We start from the raw sequence: 27,418 nt of genomic DNA on the forward strand, positions 1-27,418 counted from the left end.
TGTTTCCATATCCTACCACTCTTGACTTCCTTCACGCTTCTTTCGCTTCCCGCTTCAGTTTATTATTTAGCTCCATATACTTTCTTCTCCCCTGTCTTCTAACTCCTGAGCTCACATTCTTCCATTTTCTTCTCTCGTTTATCTTTATAATCATCTCGTCTGTAATCCATGGTTTCCTTGGCCTTTTCTCTTTTACTGTTCACGTAGTTTCGTTTACAATTTTCGATATCCCTTTTTTGATATGCTCCCATTTTTCTTCCATGGCACCCACATTTGCTTGTGCGCTCACCTCCTGTAGTCGGCAGTGGAGGGGGTGTGGGCGCTGACAGGGTTGGGACAGGGGGGGGAGAGGAAGGGGATCGGGGAAGCGAGCGCTTCGTGGATTTGGGTTTCACCGTCGACCCTCAGCCCAAAGGGAAACACCAAGGGGCACTCCTCGACTGGATGGGTGGGTGCCCTCCGGTGCCCCCTCTGCCTGCAGTTCACATTTCGTTCGCCAGTCGTCTCTTCGCGGGTGATGAAACCTCGAGATTAATTCGTCACCGCGCACGTTACTAAGAGCATCAAGGTTGTTTATATGGAGGAGCCCCAATTTCCAACGCATCCTATCAGATATTCTGCCCATGTATAGCCCCTAGCTCTCATGAGTTCGTGAATTGCCAATTCTAAACGGGTGGTTAACCTCGTGCCTCGAGTGGGAATTAATATCCAATTTCTGCACGGTGATCATTTCTCTCGACAATATGACTCCACTCGTCTCCCTTGGCCGCTCCTCTGGAAAAACGCTTCGCCCTTAAAAGTATTCTTCTTTTGCCGGGGCCTCTAAATTAATCCTCTCCGGCAAACATCCTACATCCCATCCCATTTCTCTATATATTAGGTATTCGCATATTTGTCATATTTCTGTAGGTATCGCAGGTTTTCAACTCCCCCCCCCCCATTTCCTGCTGTAGGTTTTTCCATTAAATATAACATTCATTTCATAATCTTTAATCTCTATCCTACAAATGCGTATCTCTTTTCACAGTGTACCCAATTTTTTCCTCTATGTAGCATCTCATTTTTTTCTTATTTTTCTGTAATAATTGTAAAGATTTCTACACTCTTTGTTGCAATGATTGTTGATGTACTAATGCGCGTAAACGACGAGGGTTAGTTGGGAGAATGGATTATATAATCTCAATCTCGCCCAAATAAATACGTTTTATTATTATTACAATTATATCGCACTCTTTAAAAACGTTCCCGTCAAATGAAAATGAAGTCATCAATTTGCCATGATCTAAGTTTTTTCTTCATTTCTTCCAAACATTCAGTTGATTTGGAAGAAGGAAGATCGGCCGTTTTTTTCCTATCCCGTTAACATTAAGAGTTATATGTTTATTTTATCAATGCATTTAAATTAGAAACATTTGTGCGCTGACTGAACTTACAAGAAGAGGAGACTACGTACGTTGTCTCTCTGTGAGTTTCAGTCTGTTTGTTTATGAGATGCGAGTATTAAAATTAAGAAGGCTCCTGTAACCCATGTTACCGAATGGAATTTAGTTTCGCCGAAATGATTAGTTTTATCAGCGGTATGTACACCATGGTGAATTGATAGGAAGAAATCGGTTCCTCCTATCAACCCAAGAGCGCTAATTTTAACTTAATTGACTCCCATTCATTCATTACTCCATATGTCCTGGTCACCCCGCTTTAATTTTTTTACGTTAGATTGTATTTCATTTTTTTTACTTTTTTTAAAGCTTGTAAAAAAGTAAAAAAGCTTTTAAATACGAGTGGTTGGGCATTATTGTTTGAGTTTTATTTGTTACAGTAATGTCGAGCTAATGAGCGTATTTCTACGCAAAGGAAGTCTCGATGGATTGGTACGAGGGTCATCCGGAAAGTAGTACCCGTTCGTGAAATAAAGACACAAAAGTAAATATTAACAAACATAAAAAATTTTATTTGAAAGAGGATACTTTAAACTACTTCTCAACATAATCTCCAAGCAAATTAAGGCATTTGTCATAACGTGTGGCAAGTTTCTGTATTCCTGCTGCATAGTCCTTCGCCGCCAGCTCATTGAGATACGCGAGGGACCCATCTTGCACAAATTTTTGCATAATGCAGATGGTGTTTAACAATTTCATGGACAATTGTTCGAGAAACATTGGGAAAATGCTCACAGATGTCATCAATTGTGACGCGCCGATCGTTCCTCACGAATTCGTCAACTGAGCTCACCAGTTGGTCTGTAATGACAGACGGTCTCTCCGAACGCTCATCGTCGTGTGTGTTCCCCCTCCCCATGTTGAAGTTGCGACACCACCGCCGAACAGACGACTCGTCCATTACATTGTCTCCATACACCTCCTTTAATTGGCGATGAATATCACATGGGCGAACGTTTCTTGCATTGAGGAATTTAATCACTGCCCTCACTTCACAACTGGCGGCGTTCTCAATTTTTTTAAACATTGTAAACAATCACAGAAACAACACAGGCAATGCTAGCGTCACGCAACTTGGCTCAGAGAAGGCAGACAAGCCACTGAAGCTATCTGACCTCGTCCAGCGGCTACTCGCGTCGTCAGCACTTCATGCGGCACGAACGGGTACTACTTTCCGGATGACCCTCGTATATTCCATTCCGTCAAATGAAAGTGTATTTGCTTTTAAGCCTCTCGCTCGTCAAACGCTCTCGCAAAATTCAGCCGCTCCCAGAAGGACCAGCTGGGCAAATTCAACAGCTCTTTGTGCCCCATTGTCAAATTATGTCGAGAAAATTTCAACGGGAGTTGTAATTTAGTCATTTCATTAAGAAGTTAATTAAACCTGATTTAATTAATCACATATTGAAAAAAAATGTTAATGTTATTATAATATGTAAATTAATCTCTACTGGCGCCACCACGAATAGAGCTTTGTTTTTCATGTTAAAAGCAGACTTGAAGAATATTGTAAAAGAAACTTGGTGCGTTTTTTTTAGTTTTAAAATGAGCGTTCGTGAGGTGGAGCCATACAATTCGATTCAGTGCGAATGGATACGAATTACGTGTTCTGTGGGGTTAATTTCTCTTTCATTCGGAAAGAGATACATGCATAGTTTTATAAGCTGCTAATTAATTAATTTTACTAATGATATGAATAAGCATTATGTCAAAGAAAATAAATTAGATGTCGAAACAGAGAAATGTTACCTTTCTCTGGTTAGGTCTCATTTGGATTAAATTGATCCTTCACGAAGGATCCTCATGAAGCTATATTGATTACCGAATTGGATCGCGTAAAGCGTAGAGGAACTAGATTCATGAAACGTTTTTATGATAAACTCAGTAGGTTATCCTAAATATTAGAGGAGCTTGGGTGGGAATCATTTACGGAGCGAAGGTCAAATTACAGACCAAATCCCTTGCATACATTGCAAGGATGTCTTTTTAGCGATGTTGAAAATTTATAATTAGCTCCATCGTACTACTGTAGGAGAAATCATGTGCGTAAATATGATTACAGAGATTAAGTGAAGAAGATATAGATTTAAAATTTAATTTTTCCCGCGAGCGATTAAGGATCAGAATAGAATTATGTTTGTCCAACCACGCTAGGGGGGAAAAGTATTCTAGGTCAAAAGTAGTATGCTGCGTGATCGATGTGGCTCGCAGGGTTCTATGTAATGTAAAGGGGATTCATTAATTACGTCTCAGATTTTTATGAGCATCGGCAGAACGATAGTAAAATGATATACGATTAACACCTATTTTGAGTCTACCAATAGTTTTAAAAAATAGGCCTTTTAATATTTACATCTAGCTATCTATTCTTATTAAAAGTAGTCTGTTGGTTTGGGTAGTCCATATTTAATTTTCTTCCTACAATCTCCTCTCTTCTTCATTGGTGTTCTTTTCCGTCCATTTTATTTTTTCTGGTCTTCTTGGGCGAGGGCCCAATTCTGGAAAATCTAGACATGCAAAATATTTAAGGGTCTTTTTCGTTTCAAATCTTGGTTGTATGACCCTTAAGTAAGGCGTTTCTTACTTAACTCATATCTATAGTAATATAATTCTACTAATTTTTATGTAAATCTGAGACTTGTTCAATGGATGCCACTCGTAAAATCCGTCTCTAAGGCTTCGATCCTAGAGGGTGTTGTTTCTCTGCCACGACTGCTTACATCCTAACTGATGTTGCAAATCGACGCGATTCCACCTCCAAGCGTCTTCCCGTCTCTCGTCAATCGTTTTGTGTCACTATGATTCCGCTACGGGATTTCACTGGGGCAGAATTAGCCGAGAAGAAGAGCTTGCGATTTTTGAAAGAGGTGTCGAGCCAAAAACCGATTTCTTCGCGTATCAGAGGCGCTATCATTTTGTCCATACCTGGCGCACAGGTATTCGCAACATGGGTTGGCCTGAGAATTCGATTATGATATCACAGAAAAACTCTCCGTAACAATTCGTTCAATGATAGCCTTAAATTGATGGATTCTTGCGGGAAACAATCACGAAATAATTGTCGGCAGAATATGTCTACGGTAATTTTTAGAATTTTCTAAGCGGATTTATTTAAAAAAGGGTATCTTGTAACTTTTTCGTTATTTTTTCCCAAGTAAGGGAAAAATACGAAGCATTTTCCATAGTGGCCCAAGTTGTAATTTAGTAATTTATTTTTAAACTCAGCGAGAACACATCCCCTTGAAAGAATAAATACCGCGCCGCACGAGGCACATGGTAAACCGGCTATTTTTCCACGCCCCGCGTTCCTCGCGTGTGGTCGACGACGCATGGCCGGCCCTCTTTATCGCCCGCGCGTGAAGAGAGACGGATGAGCTTGCATGCGGGCCATCCACTCGCCCAAGAGCCCTAAAATGAAGATGAGAGGGGGGGGGGAGAACTCATAAACGTCTGCATTCGAGCACATGGAAATTTTCAAGTGCTTCCCCAAGGAACTCCTCACTTCTCTGGGACTCACTTTGGTTATCTCGGATCCAGAAAGAAGATTTACAGCCAAGCAATTCAGTGCGAACGACATTACTGTTTACGTTTCTGTGGAAAAGCTCTCGTTTTAGAAAAAGGTGAATTCAGTATTTTTATTAATCATACATTCGCATACCGTTTGTCAAATTGCATCCATCCAAAACCTACCTTAACCGGTAGATTACCTACAATAATAATTCGCGGATCGTAGCAAAAGATGAATTGAAATCCGTGACACCAGTGGAGGGGTTGGGAGAAATAAAAAGAAAATGCAGAGGAAAGCGCCAATGCTCTATAAAGCACTAAGTGAAATTGAATGTCTTAGGTGAAATATTTTCGAAATGTCGTAGCTGGAAATTGGGCAGCCGAATCCCATTGATCGTTATCGCTCCGTTTAGACATGGACTAGCACCTCGGATTGGTAAAGGCAACATCTGAAGAATGGTGTTAAACACGGACTTATCATGAATAATTCACCAACAGTACTTTGGAACAATACCCACTGAAAATGTTTTCTTTTCACCTATTTAGTTTCATTTTGGGTCGGGAATGACGTAACAGTACTGTTTTCAACCTCTTCGATATATATGTGCGACATTGTATGTCCACGAATTTCAGTGTAATCTTCCTTCGGAAATAATTAAACTTCTTAATTTAACATGCTATTTCGTTCTTCTTTTTCAGACGTACATGGCTCCTTCGCTGTCCATCTTCGGAGACTTCACCAAAGACGCCAGCATTATGTACAACAACTTCCGAGTCTATGGCACGGGACTTCTTCTCGTCATGGCGACCATTGTTTTTGTCGGCGTGAAGTTTGTCAACAAATTCGCCACCGTCGCTTTAGCTTGTGTGCTCCTCTCAATCATCGCAGTGTACGCTGGAATCTTTGTCAACTTCCACGGAAACGACAACCTTTTGTAAGTGTCACTATGGGATTCATCTTGACCTTGTTTTTTTGAGTTGCAATTAGTTACTCGTCACCCTTTCACTTTCCACCTTACATGCAAAACTTGGTCCAATGTTCATTGCAAAATGTCGGTCAGATATGTTTTTGGCGGGCGACAAGGGGTGAAAATGGAAATATCGAAGAAAGGCTTACTCCTGAAACGTACCATGCGTCCACTAAAATGTATTTTAAAATATAGATTTAGTTTTTAGCGATAATTTTCCGCTGGAGGACGGTTTGTACGTTAATACTTGCATTTGAACATGGTGCTTATTCATAAAGTAAGTAATTGTACAAGTTGTAATTGTATCGTAAAAAGAGTACTATGAGTTACGAAGTTGGCCTATAGTACGAATCTTTAGTGTAAAGACCAGACAATCACGATTTAATTCTTTTGAGATAAGCTTTATTGATGGAAATCAGTTTGATATCATCTTTTCTGAAAAACATCGTATTAATTTTTTATGTAATAACAAAGCCTACGTAGGCGTTGACTTTTTTATCAGCCTATAACGCTCAAAATGATAAATTTCGAGCGAGTGGAAATTATTCTTTAAGATTACTGATGACGAATCTACGGTAGATTGATACTAATTCAATTATTTAGGAGCAGACGAGCAAAATAAATTAACTAATATTTATCCAACTAAAGACGACTTTCAAAGCGCACTGTATAATATGCCACAGCTTGATTACTTCATCCTCTTGCATCACGAGGCTTGACCCCATTCTACGCTCTTGTATAGCATAGGTTAATGCTCAAAAGGTACGAATTCTGAAGGATGAGATCAAAAGAAGATGTCCCGACCCATGTCTTAAGTCTTTGATGACAACATCCTCTCTTCCTTAAAGGGAGGAAGTCGAACAAGATGCATTACCTGAATGGGTTGAGTTCCCGGGAATGGAAAACAAATTACAAAAAGTTAGCGGTGCTGAATGTTCATCGTCACTCATTCACTTCACATTGGCAGAATCCATGTCACCCAGGCTATCAAAACTAACACGTGTTTTTTACCCACTTGAAGCACCTCCATTCCACCCGAATACAGTTTTGTCAGTGGCGCCGTTTTGGTACACTACGTAATGTCTGCATCGGACATAAAGTTGAAGATTTTGACGCGACACTCTTAGCCAATTTGCTAATTGCATTAAGGGCTTTTAGGGGCAATTAAAGCTGCTTGACGATCTAAAAACCACCACTCCTTGAGCCATTGCTGGCTAGTTATTTTATTTACATGGTAACCCGGTTCTATAGAAAAGGAACCGGGAAAATGCGAGGAAATGATATCTAGTGAACACGTATCTAATTCTAGTCAACGTAGGGAGGATATTTCAAAGTAAGACTGGGAAAAGACGCTGGTAATATTAGTAAAATTTAGCTCTTCGGGAAACGGAATCACTAGTGATGCTTTCAAATGCTGCATAGAGTGCTAAAATCGTCCCCTTGTTTAAAGCTAGAGGGATAAAGTAAGCAGTGTAGAAAGTGCGAAGAAGGTTTTCTGCCCTAATAAGCCACTACTAACGACAATCACTACTAGTACGGACATACGGAAGCAACCTTCACATTCCCCGATTATCATTTTTCTTCAGCGGTTTTGTTATTGCGGTTTGCCAATATCTTGGTAGGTTATAGCTTATTCTAACTTTTCCATAATTTAGTTAAGAAATGGCATTGATACTTAATTTTCTTGCAAAGCGTTAATAATGTTTACCTTTCCTATGCAATAAAAGGTTAAATTATCGCTGTAAAATTTTAATATTTCGAAAGTTAATATAGTATTACGGTTTTAAATTCCTCCCTGGAAACGCACTCTCTTCAGTAGCAGCTTCTTCTTTTTCGAGTATTATCTGATTTGAAGGCAATTTTCTTCGCAAGGCACTATTAATTACTTTCTTATTTGAACCTAATTCATTACAATATGTCCACAGAATGTTTCGATACCGCGCAGAAAATTATATTTTGGATCACAAATACATGTGAAGAGTTCTTAGATCACAATAATTAATATCATGAGAGAAAACAACGAAATGGCTTGGCAAGAACGACATATGAAGTACTAAACGCTAGCTAAACACTCTTCAAATATGCAATAAATCCAGGTGAATAACGATTCCTGTGTTACGTCAAATTGAATTCCGAGAAGTATAAAAAGAATTTAAGTGAATGCAAGGGTTGTGGAGAAGTCAGGAGGTTTAGTAGTCACTATAGAAATGCTCAAATAGTGGAAGATTAAACAGAATTTTTTGAACGCCAGAAAATTACTTTGCTGAACGATTGGTTGGAACGGATTTACACTTTACCATTGAGTTGATTATTGGTCTATTGGGAATGCTATTGTACCTCTAATGCAATGGTTTCCTTTGGCATAAAAATGTATCAGAGGTAATTCATATCAAGGGAAACCAAGGCTGCGAGTGAGGAAGGATGTAGGAAAGCTATCGAATGAAAACATGTAAGGAAGATTCAGAAAAGAGATCAGTAAATATCTATATTCAAACGAATATGAGGATTAATATCGATAGTGAAATAACACTGAAACAGGTTCCATTTCTCCATTACGATAAGTCAACAAGAAGTCTGCGTTACCTCTGAAATCATATTCAAAGCTCTGCGTACTCATTGTCCTCAGTAAAAATTAAGAAAATGTGTGCGTATGTAATATGGAGACGGTCTCCTTTAGGTTGTGTGCGTGGAGATAGCCTCCGGAGCAGGAGTAAAAACTATCATAAGCTTCTAATGAGCTGAAAACCTTCGAATGGGGCAAGCAAACAAGAGGTGTTGCGGCGTGAGCGGATTGGGGTACAACTTATTTGCTTCTCGCTCGACTAACCCCTGTCTCGCGCTCGAAAGGAACGCCACCTCTCCCGGCGATCCCTTTGAAAGAAAAAGTTTGCCAAAAAAAGGAGAAAAAAGGAAACAAGGAAAAGGGTCATGATGAAGTGTTTCGACAGCCGGGCTCGCAATAAAAACGCCTCATGCCTTGTGAGCTCATCGATTTGGCAAGCGAACTTGCCATTCTTCGTCGTCCCTCGGGATCTCACTCCCTCCCTGGGGTCCCCTGACACCCCTCCTGGCTCCGTCCCCGCCCCCCTTTAGCCCCTCCCACCGCCACGCGGCGCGGCATTTTGCAAGGAGATCATGAGCACCCGCTCGTTTGCATTCACGCCTCCCCACCCCCGCCCTCTCCCCATCCTCCCCAAGGGGAGGTGAGCAAGGTCAGCCGACCACGAAGCTCCCCTGTTACTTTGGAATGGCACCAAAACAAATATGAACAATCATGTTGGTGTACACATTTTTAATAGCCCAGGCAATGAACTTGCGTGCCAGGAGAGTAAGGGAAGAAAAATATACCGACAGCGATTGATTAAGGAAGCATTGTATTCCAGCCCCGGGTTGAAAGAAGGGAGGAGATTGTTGCATCAATCACCCAGCGCAGGAGAAAGAAAGAATGAATTCATACATCTCTCAGTTATACATTATCACAGGAATTCATAATGCTAATAATCCCGGCTTAACCATTATTTCTTACCGCAAGACCTCACTGCACGTATTTGCACTCATGTTGGCCACCACCTTTAACTTCTTTTGCAGTCCCCGCCATCATACATAAAAGAAACCAATTAAATTTCTCTTCCCAAGGATACAGGCATAAATGTAAATGTTTGGATTTGACATCACTTACTCATCAATACCCATTGAAGAGAGCCCCTCCCGCCTCCGACATTTACCTTTCCAAACGCCCCACCCCACAACTCACTGGCTCGAAGCTCACCAACTTCATTCCTCATTAATCCAATATTAGCCACTACCTTCAAATAAAATGTTGCTGCATTGGAAGATAAACTCAGGCCTTTAAATGCCAATCTATACCTTGGCCTACCCAAACACAATTTTCTCTCCAATCACCCCCTGAAATCCGTGCGTTGGCCAATCCGCGTACATAAATTCTTTTACATTATTTGGAATCTATAAATACTTTCCCCTCCACTACCTCCTTCTCTGAAATCACTTCCCTAGATGTCCCAATGTTCTTCCTCGATAACATATTCCATGCCTTAATCCAATCAACAAACAATAATGTCTTCACTTTAATAGTTGTCGTCCTCTGCATACTGGACAGTCTAACTCCCATTTTCTTTTTATCCGTGATCACCGAAGATGTAATAATCCCAAGTCCCTTAACATGCTACTTTCTAGACTTTTTATCTCTCTACTCCGACATGACCAACCAAGTTTTCCCTGCACAGAAAAATTCTCCAACACACATAAACACCCGAAACCTCTTGCAATTGCAAACACAACAGTCTTTATGTTTGTGTGGCCCGCTTCCCTGGTGTTCATTCACTCAGATCTAACCTAAAAGTTTTTTTTTCCAATGCCTTCCGAAGACAAAAGCGCCACCAAAATACCATCCGAATTGCTCTCTGTAGTACTTGAACGTCCCCTAACTCTTTCCGTGATAGTATTCTTAAGACCATTTGGGCCTCTTTTTAAATCCCCACCAATTCTCAGAATCCTTCTCGAATCCGTGTCCCCGCGCCAGATACAGAACTTGCTCCTTACTCTTCACACATCCCCTTTCCCGACTATACCACATCACCACTCTTCCCCTACCCTGCCTAAAACTTTGTTTGCTTTCCTTTGCGTCCATTTTTCCTGACGGCCACATTCCGAAAGCCTCTAAATCTTGTACTACACTTACCTCCAGGTTTTCAATCTACGGCTTATCCCCCTCACTGGTTTTACGATCTACAAAACTCTGCTCCACATTAAAGTTTTCAATAGGAGATACCTGTCATCAACTGCTACTTCTTTATAAACGTTTCTTAAACTGGCACAATTCTTCTTTTTAATGTCCCTGATGTTCTGCTCACCATCTTCCAAAACACCTCACAAATGAGTGAATTGTTCAACATATTCTAGTTTATCTTCTCCAACTTTAATGTTTGTCTTAACCTTCCAATTTCTTGATAATCTCAAAATCTTCGTTTTCTTATCACAAATTTTCACCGCATACCTATCTCACTTATTCTGTAATGTGAAAGTCTCAATTTTGGTTGACTGGCTAGCTGATCGTTGATCATTCCAAATTTAGCAATTTGAAGGATTTCCGACAGTGAATTGAAAGGACCGGTAACCACGGCCGTATGAATATTATGGGAAGAATCAACCCAGCACAAACCAGCTTCCACGACCCTCTCCATGCCTTCTTTGCAATTCCCTTCGTATATAGTAACGAACAGGTGATAATGGATATCCCTGTCTCCCCCCATTTCCTCCCCCATCTAGCCCTGTCCACACCGAATTCACTATCTGCACCTCACTGGTCTATTACCTCTACCATGTAACTTCTCTGTACCTTCTTTTTACCTTGTCAGATCCCCTTCTACTTCGATTAATATGTTGCCCTTTTAGGTAAACCACTCATTTGGAAAAAAAGAGTATAAATAGATTTTCCTTGTTTAGGTCCTGACACTTCCTTACTCTTGCTTTGCAACGAGCACGTTTCGCCCAGTCTACGTAAACTCTACATATCATCGAACGGTGTTTTCCACCATACTTCTTTCACCTTATTAGTATCTGTCCTCAGTTTATTGTTTAGCTCTTTATACTTTCTTATACCTAATTCCGTATTCTCGTTCTTCCATTTCTTTCTTTCCTGTATTCATCTTCGTAATCATATTTTCTCTAATCCTCAACTCCTCCTCAACCTCTTTTTATCACGACCATGGTTCCGTTGCAAGACAAAGTCATCGCCTGATGATGTTGACTTGCAACGTGACTATGGTCGTAAAAGATAAAAAGCCCAGTGGAAATTGCAATGTTAGTCTTTATTCACTTCCTACCAAGGACTTCCCCCAAGTAACGCCTGAGACATTGTATTTTTATTTACACTCCCAACTGTTTAGTTCGCCATTTTTCTTATCCCTTATTTAAGATACTCTTCCCGTCCTCTTATCCTCCTCCAGAATTTTATTAACTGCCTTCTGGTACTCCTTTCAGAACGCCCGAGTTACGTTCGTTTGTGAGAACACTTTCCCTTCATCACTATCTTAAATTTGACATTACTCTTCAGGGGCCCTGATTTTTGACCCGAATCCACCAACACTTCCGGGAAATTGCAGTGAGTTGATCAATCTATTCCATAAAGGTTTGTACTTCGTTGAAAAGCGAAAAGCCAGTTATAGCATCGGATTGTTCTCCCTGATGATACTGATCTATTGGGCCGCTGCAGTTACGGAACAAAAACTCTGTAGTATCAAAATCGAACGAACATATTTTAGACTAATTTTCTTAGCATCTATTGTTTCCTCGTGTCATCTCGATAAATTCCCCAGCCCCTCATTGTTTCCCCTAGGCTATCTTTAGTATCTACCTGTATTTAAACGTTCCTGTGAATTATGGCCCTTTGGAACCAAAATACTCTGAATACCACGCTTCAATTTAAAGAAGTTTGGGCGGGCATACTGTAGAACTAGATGATTAGTAAACACACATTGGGTCACCATGAAATTTCACTTGAAAGCCTGGGCTAGAAAAGGGATATTATCGAACTGAAACCAGGCCGCAAGGCAATGGTGCGCAAATAGCTGCAAGGAAAGGCATAAGTAATTGCTTTCGCAGTCCTCCAGCGCTATCTCCTCATTTTTCTATAAAAGGAGTACATATGAATTTTAATCAATTTAACGACTTATCTTTTAAATCCTTTAAATTTTCTTCTCTACTGATTTCTCTGTAATACAGATTCAAGTCTCATGATTGCATCCTATTTTTGCGTGCCTTACTCTTCCAAATGTTTAATTGTAAGATAAATTGAAGTAATTTCGATGTTGTGGTCAACCGGATTCGAATATCAAAGGATTATTTTATCCGCAGGAGTTATTTGGTCCTCGAAATTAAAAGTGCTATCGTCTTTGTGTGGGCTTGGAAAATAAATTACAATATTCTTTCCATTACAATAAATTTAAGCTTTTATTAACAGGTGGAATATGTTAATTGGGTCAACTCACCATGGAAAATAGGAGTAATGTCTCAATTACACTATATTAATCATTATTACATTGCTTCAATAATTACTATAATCTTAATACTTGATTTAATATTTCAGACGACGTCGATTTGATAGTACGAGATTGTCATGTAAATCTCCGAAAAAGAACTCCAAAAGAGAACGCGTGTTTTGATAATAAAGCTGATAAGTGTGTACTTGTTCCAAAATACTTTTACAACTTGAATATGGGTCATTTAACACCCTACGCAGGACCTAATTCCTGATTTAAACTTGGCTCAGAAAAAAGGTTTGTGAAAAATCCTCATGAAAGAGCAGAAAGTGTCACACTATTAATGGAAAACCGGCACTTCAAGCCACTGGAAATACGAAGATTACTTGTAAGACTTTTAGATCCGGTTTTATGTCTGGTGAAATCAAGTTGTTAGTTAAGGTTAGTTAACTTGACATGGAGACTACTAAGAAATCCGATTTCATAAAGAAATTATGTTGCTCAGTAGTGAATGAGAGCATAGTAACCGTAGCAGCATTGTCTGTTAGTTATTGAGATATAGTATAATGGTCGATTTGGAACTCAACTAGCGGTCATAAAACTGAGTTTTGGCCTTAACTGGAGGTTAATCCTTAGTTTAATGAGACAGCATAAAACCTGACCTTTAACCCCTACTCGACAACAAAAGTATGTATTTATCACTAACACTGAGTGAGTAACCCTCGGTATTCTAAGCATAGCTGAGCTATAAAGCATAGCACGTAGCACTGAATTTCATTGGTTGGAAAAAACACAACCAGAAGTTAATGAAAATAGACTGCATAGCAAAATGGTATGAGAAATCATATTTCCCACGCGAAATGCATGACCGCCACCGGATAACGCAGCGACTGGTCCAACTTCCTGATAATAAAATGATACCGAATACCAATAAGAATCAATAACACTAAGCGTTAGTATCTAACACCCGCTGCCACAGTCGTGGGTGGCGGGTAAGATTTCAAGTAGAAAATACAGGTAAAAATAAACGCCCATTGTAAAGTAGATTTTTTTTAGATATTTCGCAGTGATTATGCTTAACAGTTTTATGTGCGCCACCAATGATCCTGCCGCCTTCTTATACACACTCTCCTCTTTCCCCAATTCATTCTTGTGCAGCATGTGCGTCCTCGGGAAGCGACTGCTGAAGGACGTCCCCATGGACAACTGCACGAAGGAGGTGGGCTCGCCACTCTACGGGATCTTCTGCACCAACACGTCATCCACCGGCGCGCCCCTCGGCTGCGATCCCTACTTCGAGTCCAACAACGTCAGCATCGTCCGAGGCATCAAAGGACTGGCCAGCGGTGTTTTCCTGGGTGAGGGAATGCGACGCATTGCAGCCCGAACATGCGCCTCGTTCTAGTGCTAAAAATTTTCCATGCTCGACGCACCCTCGGTAACCGAACCGAAATTTATGATTTCATATCGGTTTCACGTCTTGGCGAAATGGTATGCATATTTGCTGCTCGATTTCACTCCTCAGCTGAGTGCGAAACTTTTTTTATTCATTTCATTTCCCTTCTGAAGAGAAAAATTCAAAAGTATGATATGTTATTTATCCTGAAAGGGTTCTTGTTTAATTTAATTTGTCCCCTTTACACGCCGTGCCCTTTATGAGCAATGAAAGTCTAAAAAAGAGGATAAAACCCGTCAACAGACCTTCTTAGAGCCGGTTTAATTGACTGTCCAAAGTTTTTTTTAAATACCCCTCCTCAATATTCTTAAATGCGATGGTTATAAGCTGAGTGAATATAATATCAACTCGCAAGGAAAGCAACTACAGGGTTGACATTTTATTTGTATTTTTTTCGTTTCAGTGTAGAACGTTTTGTCGTAAATTATTAATATTAGGGCATTTAATGGAGTGCTCTTGAGGAATGTTCCTTTTATCCAGCAAAATACTTAATTTTATATATTTGTTTCCGTTATCATCTTAATGTAGTCTGTGATACACACATACCCCTCACCCCATTCCCTTTGGAACTTCTTCAGAGGGATCACTTGCTTGTTGAGAAGGGTGTTATTGCATGACTGGATGAGGCTTTGGTATACTACTAAATAGTACTACTAAATGTACCAAAACCAGGGTCCTGTAACTGCTAGCAGGGAGTTTTGAATGAGGGACAAAGGCTGGTTGGAGCTTGTGCTATGTGTATCTTTCGTTACTCATGAAAACTGTTTAATAAAAAATGTCTTCTGATAAAATCTTTCTATGGAGAAGAAAAAAACAAACACAGAACCCACATGAAGTGAATGGTTTTTGTATCATTTTGATCCAAATGTTTTCTCTCCAGAGTGCTCAGCACTGCCAGCATGGGGAGCTTCATTGTCTCCACAGTTAGCCTCATTGCATTTAGCTCCTGCACCTCAACAAATATTTCACAACAGGGGGTGCCTTTACTTTGTAACATGACTGAAATGGAAAAACACAGCTATCGCTCCAAACAAATTTGCTTAGAATCATTTCATTCCTAAGTTGGTTTCATTATTGAATCTGTAATAGTGTTGCTCTCCAAATTAGCTTCATTGTCATCAGGAATTGAATGAGAAGCCATTAGAATTGATTCATACTTGAGTTTCTGTTCTAGATAACCGCCCTGGTCCAAAGCACCTGCACTTCTGGAGCTTAAATATCATTTGAGGGTCTCATTCAAGGGTTATGTTAGGGCCGGTTCTGAGAAAGGGCAGTGAAGTTGTGAACAGCACTGAATATTCCATACATTTGTTCTTCAAATGCATTCATATATGACTGATTTATACTCTTATATTGTGAACACATACTCTAAAATATATTACAAATTTAACTTCTGAACTCTTTCTGTCATATTTTGTAAGCATTTTTGTCTTAAAACACTTGGCATCCAAACCATGTGCAATTCAACATTTTCTACCTCTTTTTAGTACTTCTATGCATACCTATCTATAACTTTTTTAACTAATCAATTTAATCTTTTTCTAAAATAGCTATTGGCAATCAGTTTAAAAATATTAAATTATTTACCAGTAAATGATTTGTTCAATAGTTGTTCATATATGAAAAATTATGTCATACTTTCATGGGATGAAGCTTGGCAGCTCAATGGGTTGGAAGTGAATATAGATTTTCAGCATTTGAAATGTTGCCATATATTTTTACGGTTTGTCTTTGTGATACACCGTTTAAACTACTTCTAATTATTGTGTTCAAGTAATACCTCAGTCATCTTGTTTCAACACATTTTGATTGTTTATATATCCATACACTTTGGATTTAGCATAGCTTCATGGGAAATTTCACAATTTTTGACCTCTGAAGGCAAAAAGTCTTCCAATCCAGGTGTGATTTAGCTGAGTGATAAGCAGCAACTGGATGTATGTGTCTCGTAGTGTGTTGTATTTCCAAAGATCTTAAAGGTATAAGAGTGAACATAATGTGCTTCCTTCATTACCTGATGACAAATAAAATCAAATGAGTGGGACCTTTTAATTCCTTTTCCTAGATAATACCATATGTTACCGGACATTACACAGTTCCTTTAAAATGTTCTTTGGTTTTGTTACTCCATTGTTTGTCAATGTAGTCTTAAAACAAGCATTAAATGGTGACTGGCAGGCTATTATAACTACTTTGTTGAGTTTGTCCTATATTGTGTAAGAGACAGGTATAATGAATCTGAATGAATGTGTAAAATGTGTACACTTATTCCATTTGGAGAGAAGAATTTTTTTGAACAGCAGAGAATACTTAATATTCACCCTTTTATGTATGATTTGAAGTGTAAACACTGATTTTTCAAGTCTAAAAGTGTTTAGAAAAAATAATAGATTAATAATTGATTACTGAATCTATGAAGACTTCAAAGCCATTTCTACTTGGTACTAGTTGAAAATTATAAAATTACTGCATTCATAAGAAAACAGTCAGGAAAAAGTAATTGTCACTGGTCCTTTCTTTCACATCCTCAGATTCTTTTAAACTGAAATTAAATAAGAAATATTACAAAATTATGGTAATCACAACTGAAATTTGATCATTTGTAGGTTATTAGATAAAATTATCTTTTATTCAGGAGACTCAAAGAAGAAAACCTGTATGACCATTACTCAAAGCAAATGGTAATCATGTTTAAGGGTAGAATTAAGTTATTTGCCTTTTGGAATGAATTTCAGGAACTCATGCATAGAAAAAAGAATAAAAATCGATATAAAACTGTATTTCCTTAATTAAGGTATAACTGAATTTAGATAAATAAATCACCACAAGCATTAAATTTGGAAATTTTGACCCATGTAAGTACCAATTATAAATGTCTTTGAAGTCTTCACATACATTTCTTGGTAGAGTACAATTTAAAACCAGAAAAGGATAATTATCGGAGAATAAATATTGGATTAATTTTCCAATTCTAAAAGTGCTTCATCAACTTATGCCATAGGTAGGGATTGGCATGTTTTATATTCTAAATTGTATACTCCCATATTTAATCAAAATATTGTAAATACTGCCAATTGATTGGAGTGAAAAATAGGAAATGATGATGGTTATCAGGTTGGCTGATGGTACGAGGGTCAACCGGAAAGTAGTACCCGTTCGTGCCGCATGAAGTGCTGACGACGCGAGTAGCCGCTGGACGAGGTCAGATAGCTTCAGTGGCTTGTCTGCCTTCTCTGAACCAAGTTGCGTGACGCTAGCATTGCCTGTGTTGTTTCTGTGATTGTTTACAATGTTTAAAAAAATTGAGAACGCCGCCAGTTGTGAAGTGAGGGCAGTGATTAAATTCCTCAATGCAAGAAACGTTCGCCCATGTGATATTCATCGCCAATTAAAGGAGGTGTATGGAGACAATGTAATGGACGAGTCGTCTGTTCGGCGGTGGTGTCGCAACTTCAACATGGGGAGGGGGAACACACACGACGATGAGCGTTCGGGGAGACCGTCTGTCATTACAGACCAACTGGTGAGCTCAGTTGACGAATTCGTGAGGAACGATCGGCGCGTCACAATTGATGACATCTGTGAGCATTTTCCCAATGTTTCTCGAACAATTGTTCATGAAATTGTTAAACACCATCTGCATTATGCAAAAATTTGTGCAAGATGGGTCCCTCGCGTATCTCAATGAGCTGGCGGCGAAGGACTATGCGGCAGGAATACAGAAACTTGTCACACGTTATGACAAATGCCTTAATTTGCTTGGAGATTATGTTGAGAAGTAGTTTAAAGTATCCTCTTTCAAATAAAATTTTTTATGTTTGTTAATATTTACTTTTGTGTCTTTATTTCACGAACGGGTACTACTTTCCGGATGACCCTCGTAATTGCCTCTGTCTCATGAAATACTGTGCTTCCAATGCACAAGTGTCAAAGAGGCACACTTCCTTAACACCATTTGCATTCTCTCTTGTTCCTCACCAGACAATATTGCTGACAGCATGCTGGAGGATGGGCAGTACATTGCGAGATCCAAAGACCCTGAGGAGATAGAGAGGCTTGAGCGTCCCCCGTACAACCAAGTCTATGCTGATATCACCACCTCCTTCACCATACTCATTGGAATCTTCTTTCCATCTGTCACAGGTTTGAATATACTCTATATTTATGGGTTCAGAGTAGCCATAAATATATACTCTTATATCAAAGATATAATAGTAGTCATTAAATCAATCATGTCTCGCATGACATGATGGAGCATCAATGCATAAATAAATATAATTTTGTAATATCAAATTATTAATGTAATATATGGCACTTGGGTGTCTTCATCAATATCATAATCATATGACCCTATAAAAAGGTACAGTGTGTATGAAGTAAAATGTGGCACTTCTTTTGGATCAAAAAGGTAGACATTTTGAATCCAGAATAATGAATGAAGAGAAGGCCTGGTCAAACGGTATACCGATTCCCAAATGGAAAAACTTCTGATTGGGTGCACATTGCAGCTTCACAGCTGTTTGAGAATAAGGGGACCTACCCAGGTTATTCAGAGCTTTTGGAAATCATCAGGCATAAGAAGAAGATAACACAGCTCATTAATATAGATTTCAAATCCCACCCTACCATCCTATTCGTCTCCATATGAGAAGGCAAAAAAACAATGTAAACAACACTTAAAATTTAATGTAAATTAAATGTAAAGTAAACACTTAATCCCCCCCCCCCAACACTTCCTTTGCTTCCTCTGGGCTTTCCTCCCCAGTGATGAGTTTTCTAGAGAGAAAAGGAGGAGGGAGAAGTGGAGCTAGGATATCCAACTTAGAAAGGAAAAAAAATGAAGATATTAGACAAGTAATGTACATGAAATGATCAGTTGTGAAAAGAATCCGGAAACAATCTAATCTCTCCAATATTAGGGTAGTTTTCTAAGAGTAGATGAGGAAATACAGCCAAGAACTTTCTTAAAATTACCACCACCAGGAAGGAAGTAATATGGAAAGCCTAGGAAAGCATGGATAGCAGAAATAACCTTGATAATGAGAGATCGAGGCTTGAAAGAGGAAGTTTGCAATGACTGGCAAGACTGGAGGATGGGAATACAAGGTAATCAATGAAAATTGGAAAGACACTTAAAGAGTATGAGTAAGTTTCTTATAATATAATGTAAATTGATTATTTCAGAAGGAAATGGTTACTGCCACATTTCACTCATCAATGCTATCTGGCATTCATTGTTCTGATGCATGAAATAAATATCCCCTCTTGCTTTTTCTCCAGTTCATATAAAATGAATTATTCTTCATTTCTGTTTAGGAAAAAGATAATAATAGAAATGCAAAATGAATGGGTAAGAGTCTTTTATCATGGATGCATTGAAAACTAAACAGGTCACTAGCTCTTTACGAGGAAATAGACACTGAACATAAGGGTTGAGTCGTTCATTTTTTAAGTTTTAGAGGTTCATTAGATCATCAAGTGCTTGATTGACCGGAACACAGGGGCTCCCTTAAGAACTATTTATCTGGATTTTAAAGAGAGGGTTTTCCACCTTGTTTACTTCAGTTATCATCATCGAAATTGTGTCCTCTCTTCCCATGTGTAACACTTGATTTTTCTCACCCACCCACAGGAATAATGGCTGGCTCAAATCGTTCTGGAGACTTGGCAGATGCCCAGCGTTCAATCCCAGTTGGTACAATTTGTGCCATCCTCACCACATCTACGGTTTACCTGTCATCGGTGCTCCTGTTTGCTGGAACAGTGGACAACCTGCTCCTCCGGGACAAGTGAGACACGGTTGCCATTGGGCAGCAGCTTTAGTTTAATCCCATTCCTGGGAGGGGGAGGGAAAGGAGGAGGGAGAAGAAAACTCCCTCACCCCCATCCTCTCTCTCTCTTGAAACCCTCTTCTTCCCCTCCAGCCGAGGGCATGGTTTATCTAAGGGTTGTTGTCTGAAAGGTGGAGGTGAAGGGGGGGTGGTGGTGGGAATGTCATTTTGGGAAAGGAGCAAAGCACTCTAAATCGCATTGTCTGTTGTTGTTCTCTTGTAAGGGGTGCCTGGGCCTTTTATGCTTTGTTTGATGGGCTGATGGTGTCCTTACATGTGTGGGCCTTTATATGTGTTACCTGTGGCATGGCAATCAGGCATTGATTAGGTACTCAACATTGGCTCTCACGTGAAATCATATCTATGTGCATGCATGTGAGTATGGATGCCCAGGATTGGTCCACCAATAGCCATTTTCTTTGATGCTTCACTTTTCATTAAATTATTGGTCACAATGTCCCTATAAATTTTTAAAGCAGAATTTGTTCAGAAGTCATTCATGCGTATTTTTGGGATATTCTAAGTCAAGCATTGAAGGCTACTTTATTTTGATGCACATTAATGTACCCTTTGAGCAATTACTGACTGGGCATCCATTCACATATGCTGAGTGTGTGTGCTTCATTGATGTCTGTGTTCATGTCTCTGGTTCTTGACCAATCTATCTTGAATGTTGTCGCAGACTTTCAGAAAGTCAAATGGGTGACAGCTGTCTCAAAATGCTGTGCATGCTTATGCCCCAGAAATATATTGAGATATCGACCCATGGATATTACAAGTTTTGTCTTTAATATAAATCACTTTTTTTTTGTCCTCGTTTAGGGTACATTTGTCATACCTTGATTCTAAAGCCTTATCTCCACCTACCCTTGCTTGGCAGAACAATGAAAATGAGAAATTTAAGTCATCATTGGCATGGTTGATTACTGGGCATAGTATGAGCATGTCAATACTTCATGAAGTTGACATCTGTTGGTATTTTCTCTCAGAGAAAGAACAAGAACTCAGCTACAGTTCCATGGTAGGGTGACTCAGTTTCTAGATGCAACCATTTAATACTGCACCAGCCTTAAAATAAAGTAAAAAACTCTCTCAAACAGCAAAATCCACCGGGTAAAGTAACCTCTGATCCTGGAACCAATTGTTTTCTGGGAATGGCTGAACCAATGAGCGCCATTCTGCTTCCTCTTTTCGACTATTACAATGATGAGGTTTACATAAATATTCTATTGTTTTAGGCTTCGCTTTGTGGAAGTATTTAATATCCATACTAAAAAGAAAGACTCGTACTTTTCCACAGATATCTGTGGAAAAGTATGAGTCTTTCTTTTTAGTATGGTTACATAAATATTCACCATTCTCAGCTAATTGGAGGAAAATCATCATTATAGCTCATGTAACTTTATAACATTCTTTTCCTCTTTTTAAGTAGAAAATATATTTTTAATGCAAATGATGTCATGAAGCGTTGCTTTTCATGCTGAAGTGTGTGTGGTAATAAGGCATATATTTATTTCAGTGGCATTGCAAAAGCCTGAATTTAACACACCACTATTCTATGTAATCAGTTTCAAAGGATAAAAAATCAGTGGCTTTGCTGATTACTTTTTCAGACCAATATTACGTGAATCCAGCTTCAAAGTGGGAGTAGCACACACAAAAAGTAGAAGCTCATGATGATAAAATTGGTGATTGATGTACCGATCAGTGATTGGTGTACCAATGCATTAATTATTATGAGTTATAGCAAATAATGTAATTACTAAATACATTATCATATGCTATCATCTTAAATCATAGATCAGCACTGCTGTAAAATGACAGCACATAAAAATTTCATTAGTATTGTCATCCCTTCAATCTTATAGGAATGTGTCTTTTACCCAATATTTATTTGCTCATTTACTTTGTTTGGAGTTAGAATGTCATGAAAAGTAATTCCTTTTTTCTATAATCTTATTTTCCCATAACTCTGCTAGACTTAAAGAAAATACAATTTTACAGCCCTATTTTCATTCATTTTCCAACCGTTTATTGATCAGGCTGGCTTTGCATAACACAATACTTCATTGGCCAACTCTTAATGTTTTCTCCTTGCAATGGTATTCCATTTATAGGAATTCCTCTTTCTACCAGGATGTGACACAAATATTGACCCTTTTACAAATAAGTTTCATGGTCCTATATTTTCCTCAAGTATATGCATGAATTTCCTTTGTATCATTCAAATGGCCTCTTGCATATTGGCACATAAGAGCATCTCTCTGCTTCTTTTTTCTATGCCCATGCCCTTGAAAAGTGTATTGGGTGGATCTTGAGGGACACAGGGAATTAGATGGTATGCAGTATTTAACCAAGGGTGAGATGTTACACTGATAAGGATTTTTAGAGAGAGTAGTGTAAATCCTTCTGCACTTATATTTTTTTGTTTCACTCACCTTGACAAGATGAGGCACCCATTCATTCATTTACAATACTTCCAAACGTCTTAAGAAATACTAAAATATCCTAAATGTAAATAGTCAACTAATTATATTTTTTGTTTTTTATGGCTGGAAAGGATAGTTAAGAATTACTTGATCAGGATGATGATAGACCTTTTAAATTTATATTTATAATATACTGTCATTGTGGAAGGCAAATATTTAATTACAATTTGTAAGATATATATTTATCTTTTTAATGTTTTGATCCATGGCATGTTTTTACTTTAAATGATGCTATTTTCTCCCTCTCTCTAAAAATTAGGGACTCTCGTCCACAGTACTCATTGATTACAAATGTATTTCATTGATTCATTACAAAGGGGATGGAATATTTTTAGGGTGTTATATTTAATGTGTTTAAAATCTGTGATAAAATCAAGGAAATTGTCAAAGATGTACTCATTAATGTGACAGCAACACTCTAGCATTGGTGAAGAGGAAGTCAGCATGGCAAGAGTAGGAGGGAGGGGAGAATGAATAGAAGTCAGAGCTGCCAAAAGACTTGCATCAAACCACAATAAAATTAATGCAAGGGCTAACTACGGTATCTCCCAATAACAGCAAAGTTTGAGGATTGTCTTAAGCCTCGGCATAAATACATATGCCATAATATTTTTTACAGTTCTGCAGTTTTATTGTTTACCTTTGTATCGATAATTGTTGCAGAGGAGCTGTATACAAAAATAATTACATTATATTAGGCTCTGATTTTAGCTCAAGGAGATATATGTTTTCACTCTTGAATTTTAAAGCTTAAAAAAAAATTTCGAGTTGCATATCAATTGTATGCCTCTTACTTTTTGTCTTTTCATTTTAAAATGTTTCCTTTTAAATATCATAAATATCAATATTATATTCAAATAAATAATTAAATTTTTCAAGGATAGTTGGCGAAAAAGCATCGGCTCAGAATTTTTTGTTTAACTAATCAGTAAGCACATACCTTTGTAAAAAAATGAGCATGATGGCAGATGGAGAAGAAATGAGAAGTTAATATGATGGTAGATGAAAAATGTATAAAAAATAGAAAAAATTCCAAAAAGAATTTAAATAGTGTCAAGGGTTATCTAGACTGTAAGGCATGAGTAATTGGTAAAGATAGTGGTCCTGTGAGCTATGCTATATCAAATATTAGTAATGTATGCAACATATGGGACATGTGTAGGAAGTAACCCCTAAAAGGTCAGCCAAAATGGACATCATCATTCCCTAGTTTGTGCAACATTCAAGTTGAAAAATCCATTTGTTTAAGAAATATTTATGTAACATGATGTTGGTGTGGGCTTTTCATTGTATATCAGCTTATCTATAGAACATGAGAAGAATGACCAATTAGTTCGATGATATTAGTCCATTTTTATAAATTATTGCAGCCATATTTTTTAAATTTCATACTAGCATTTTAATTATTTCTTTTGGTTTATTTTATACTGCTGTCAGGTAAATGTTCTTAGCTATCAGTTATTCCTATGGTACCCTGGTAGATACACATGGCATCAGCTGAAAATTCCTCACTATATTTTCATCATTATTACTAAGGGACAGATTTCTTTCGTCTTTCCTTCTCAAATAAGGGTACTAAACCCATTTTGTGACTCATCCAAATACTCTTGTAATCTTATTTCATCTCTATCTCCTGAAGTTCTCATTAATTAAAATCATTTACCCCCTTGAGTCGATGATTTCTCAATCACCTCATTGCTTCCAGATACTCAAAAGAAGAGCCTTCAATCCCAACTGTTAAATTTACTATACAGTAAACACCAAACAAACTCCTGCCATAGTTGAAGATTTACAGAATGAAATTCCTGTGACATAGAATGACACACAATGCATGTACAAAAGGTTTTAAGGGATAATTGGATGCCACCGGCATTCTTTGAAGAGCATTCATGTTAATTTACCTAATTAATTAAAATATAGACTATGTAAATGAGCCACTTGAGATAACAAAATGTTTTGGCTAATGATGTATTTAGCTTTATTAAAGAGGGTAAAATGTTTTGCCAAGTTTTCTTTGGGCTTTATTAGGCATGAATAGAAAGATATCATTTGGCCATCTCCTCAAATATATGGCCATTAAAACAATGAAGTCCAATATTCATTACTGGTGAAAAGGTAATCAGATTCTCTTCTGTGCAAGTGTAGGCAGATAGTCCTTGTCTTGATTGAAATTATTTGGTCCTTCATATATATCTGCAGAATTCTTGATCATTCTAGGAAAGTAAAGAAGTTTGGAATTAAGGGTGTGGTAGTGCCAAAATCCAAATGACAAAAACTATGAAACAATCGCAACTCAAAAATTGTTTTAGTTAGAAATCTGTCCTCACATTTTCCATTAACTGTTATTTTTTCATGAATATAAATAGCAACAATCTCCATTACTGTAGCAGTCATTTAGGGATTTTTAAATTATTTCCATAAGAGCTTGTATGCATTTTCTGAATTAATTTTTAAAATTTCAAAATGTATGTGAAATAACAGCAGTAATGAATAAACTTCTCAACAGAGTATACATAGGAAATAGGTTAATTGTGATAGAATGGGGGGAATGTGGGAGGTTTGGGATTTTGAGTGTGTGTGTGGGTCCACACACACACATATATATATGAAATTAGAAATAATGGAAAAGGGATAGGAACACATATAGAAGACAAACACAGGAGAGGTGGGGAAGGTGGAATCGAGCTTATCTTTTCGCGCTTGTGATTTGCTCGATGCTTCTATTTCCATGTGAATGAATATTTGTTCGCCATATGGCACATTGTCATGTGTGTGTGTGTACATATATATAAAATATCCCCATTGGGATTGCATTTCTGAAAATGCTGTTGTTAGCAAATCTGCAGGACCAAGTATTTTTACTCGCCATAAGAGATTGAAAATGAGCACGGGACAAGAGAAGAAAATCTGCCACCTCTTAAGCTTCACCAAAGGGGATAATTTAGATCAAGAACTATGTAATTAATTATGTAATTAGAATGTGAATTTTTATATGATGGTCTCAAAAAATAGATAAACTAATCTGAAATGATGAATTGGCAAAGCTATGGTGTTTGAGAAAATATTCAGGGTTGCTACAAGCCTGGAAATATGAAAAAATAAGTATATTACGCAGAATGGTGTTGTATTAGACCTGAATATTTATTAAATAAACTGGAAATTTTCAGGTTTGAGTGAAATTCAACATAACAAACGTTGATGCAATAAATCCAAAATACTAGTTAGTTGTATAAATTTGCAAATCTAAAACAGCATATAGTCATGTGTGCTGCAGCATAATTCTATGACCTGAATACAGTATAGTTGCCTTGGGTTGTTGGGAGTAATATTCTAATTGGAAAACTGCAGAGATAGATTTTCACTCGTAAAAGTGTCATCCAGAATGATATTTTCATCTGGGGAAATTAATATGTTGGCCTGGTAAATGGTGGGGGAGATTCATGAATCCAGAGCGGTGGCAACCCTGTCGGGATGCATCGATTGGGTGCGCATAATGTTGGGGAGGAATATGGTATGTGAATGTATGAGTGCATGAGTGTTTGCAGTGCGGCTCCTGAATGTGCACCCTCCATCCGTCCCCAGGTTCGGTCAGAGCATTGGGGGGAAGCTTGTGGTGGCAAACATCGCATGGCCAAACCAGTGGGTCATCCTCATTGGCTCCTTCCTATCCACCCTCGGGGCCGGCCTGCAGTCTCTCACTGGTGCTCCCAGACTCCTTCAGGTGGTGGCTTCTTCCTCTTCTTCTTCTTCTTCTTTTTAATAAGATCCCTTCTTCTCCTAAACATCTCCCACCCTCTGGCCCCTTCTAACAAGCCCCCATCCAATAGTGTGAAACACATTTTTCATGAAGAACTTAGATTTTAAGTGATGGTTGGTTTGTTGTTTGAAAGTGGATGGCCTGGGTGTAGAGTTAAAGAACTTTGCAACTCATATTCATCCCATGGACAGAGAGAGACTGGTTTCACTAAGAATTATTGTTTTAAAAAAATATGGTTGCATATATATCTTATTTTCCTCTCTCTGTAGACATATCTGGTGGTTTGTCTGCCCTTGGGATCCTGAGAAGCCAGTCCTGCCTCTTGTCAGGTTTCCCAAGGGCTGAACCACCAGGTTTGATGTAACACCCATGCCCAAAGCAAGATTCAAACCCATGACCTTTTGGTTATCAGGCAAGTGCTTCACCCACCTGACTATAAATATATACATACGTATAATTTTAATTTCCTTCAATGTAGTCTAATTGCAATTTTAGATTGCCTATCTGGCCACTAGGCATTTCTACATTCCATGAAAGAGCTGTATCAACTGACATGCATTGAAGAAAAAGGTTCTGAGAAGCATGTAAGACTCTTGTTCCAAGGGATAACTGCTGGCCAATGTCACCACATTGTACAGCATCGCTTACTGTTGATCATAATGGCATTTACTCCAGCTGCAGATGCAACTTATCCATGTGACATCAACACTGAGGTGTTCTCATTGAGTTAATTTTACTGCAGAGTGGTATGACAATTTTTGCCCCATTGGCTGGCATGGTTAAAGAGTTAGCAGATGTGTATTGTTAACTATTATCAATTTGTTAGATAATTAGTGTGTTCATCCAATGAGTTTAATATAAAACAATATCAATCAGATCGATGCCATCTGAAATCAATTCATTGAAAAATGATGATGAAATTTAGTGTTGAGGATTATCTCAAGCTCACCCGTTACGAAAAATTTTATTTATT

The 27,418-nt window shown here is 38.2% G+C and overlaps 1 protein-coding gene across 1 annotated transcript in view; it reads left to right on the plus strand.

Annotated features, from left to right (window-relative positions):
- Positions 1-27,418, plus strand: part of LOC139691049 (solute carrier family 12 member 6-like) — a 223,565-nt gene that overhangs the window by 174,244 nt on the left and 21,903 nt on the right. The window contains 5 exon segments of the mRNA XM_071588775.1: positions 5,646-5,881; positions 14,071-14,270; positions 18,350-18,511; positions 20,001-20,157; positions 26,271-26,409. Coding sequence (XP_071444876.1) covers positions 5,646-5,881; positions 14,071-14,270; positions 18,350-18,511; positions 20,001-20,157; positions 26,271-26,409 — 894 coding nt within the window.

The sequence above is a fragment of the Hetaerina americana genome, unplaced genomic scaffold, assembly GCF_022747635.1.
Source record: "Hetaerina americana unplaced genomic scaffold, ioHetAmer1.1.p SCAF_3, whole genome shotgun sequence".
NCBI classification, from domain to species: domain Eukaryota; kingdom Metazoa; phylum Arthropoda; class Insecta; order Odonata; family Calopterygidae; genus Hetaerina; species Hetaerina americana.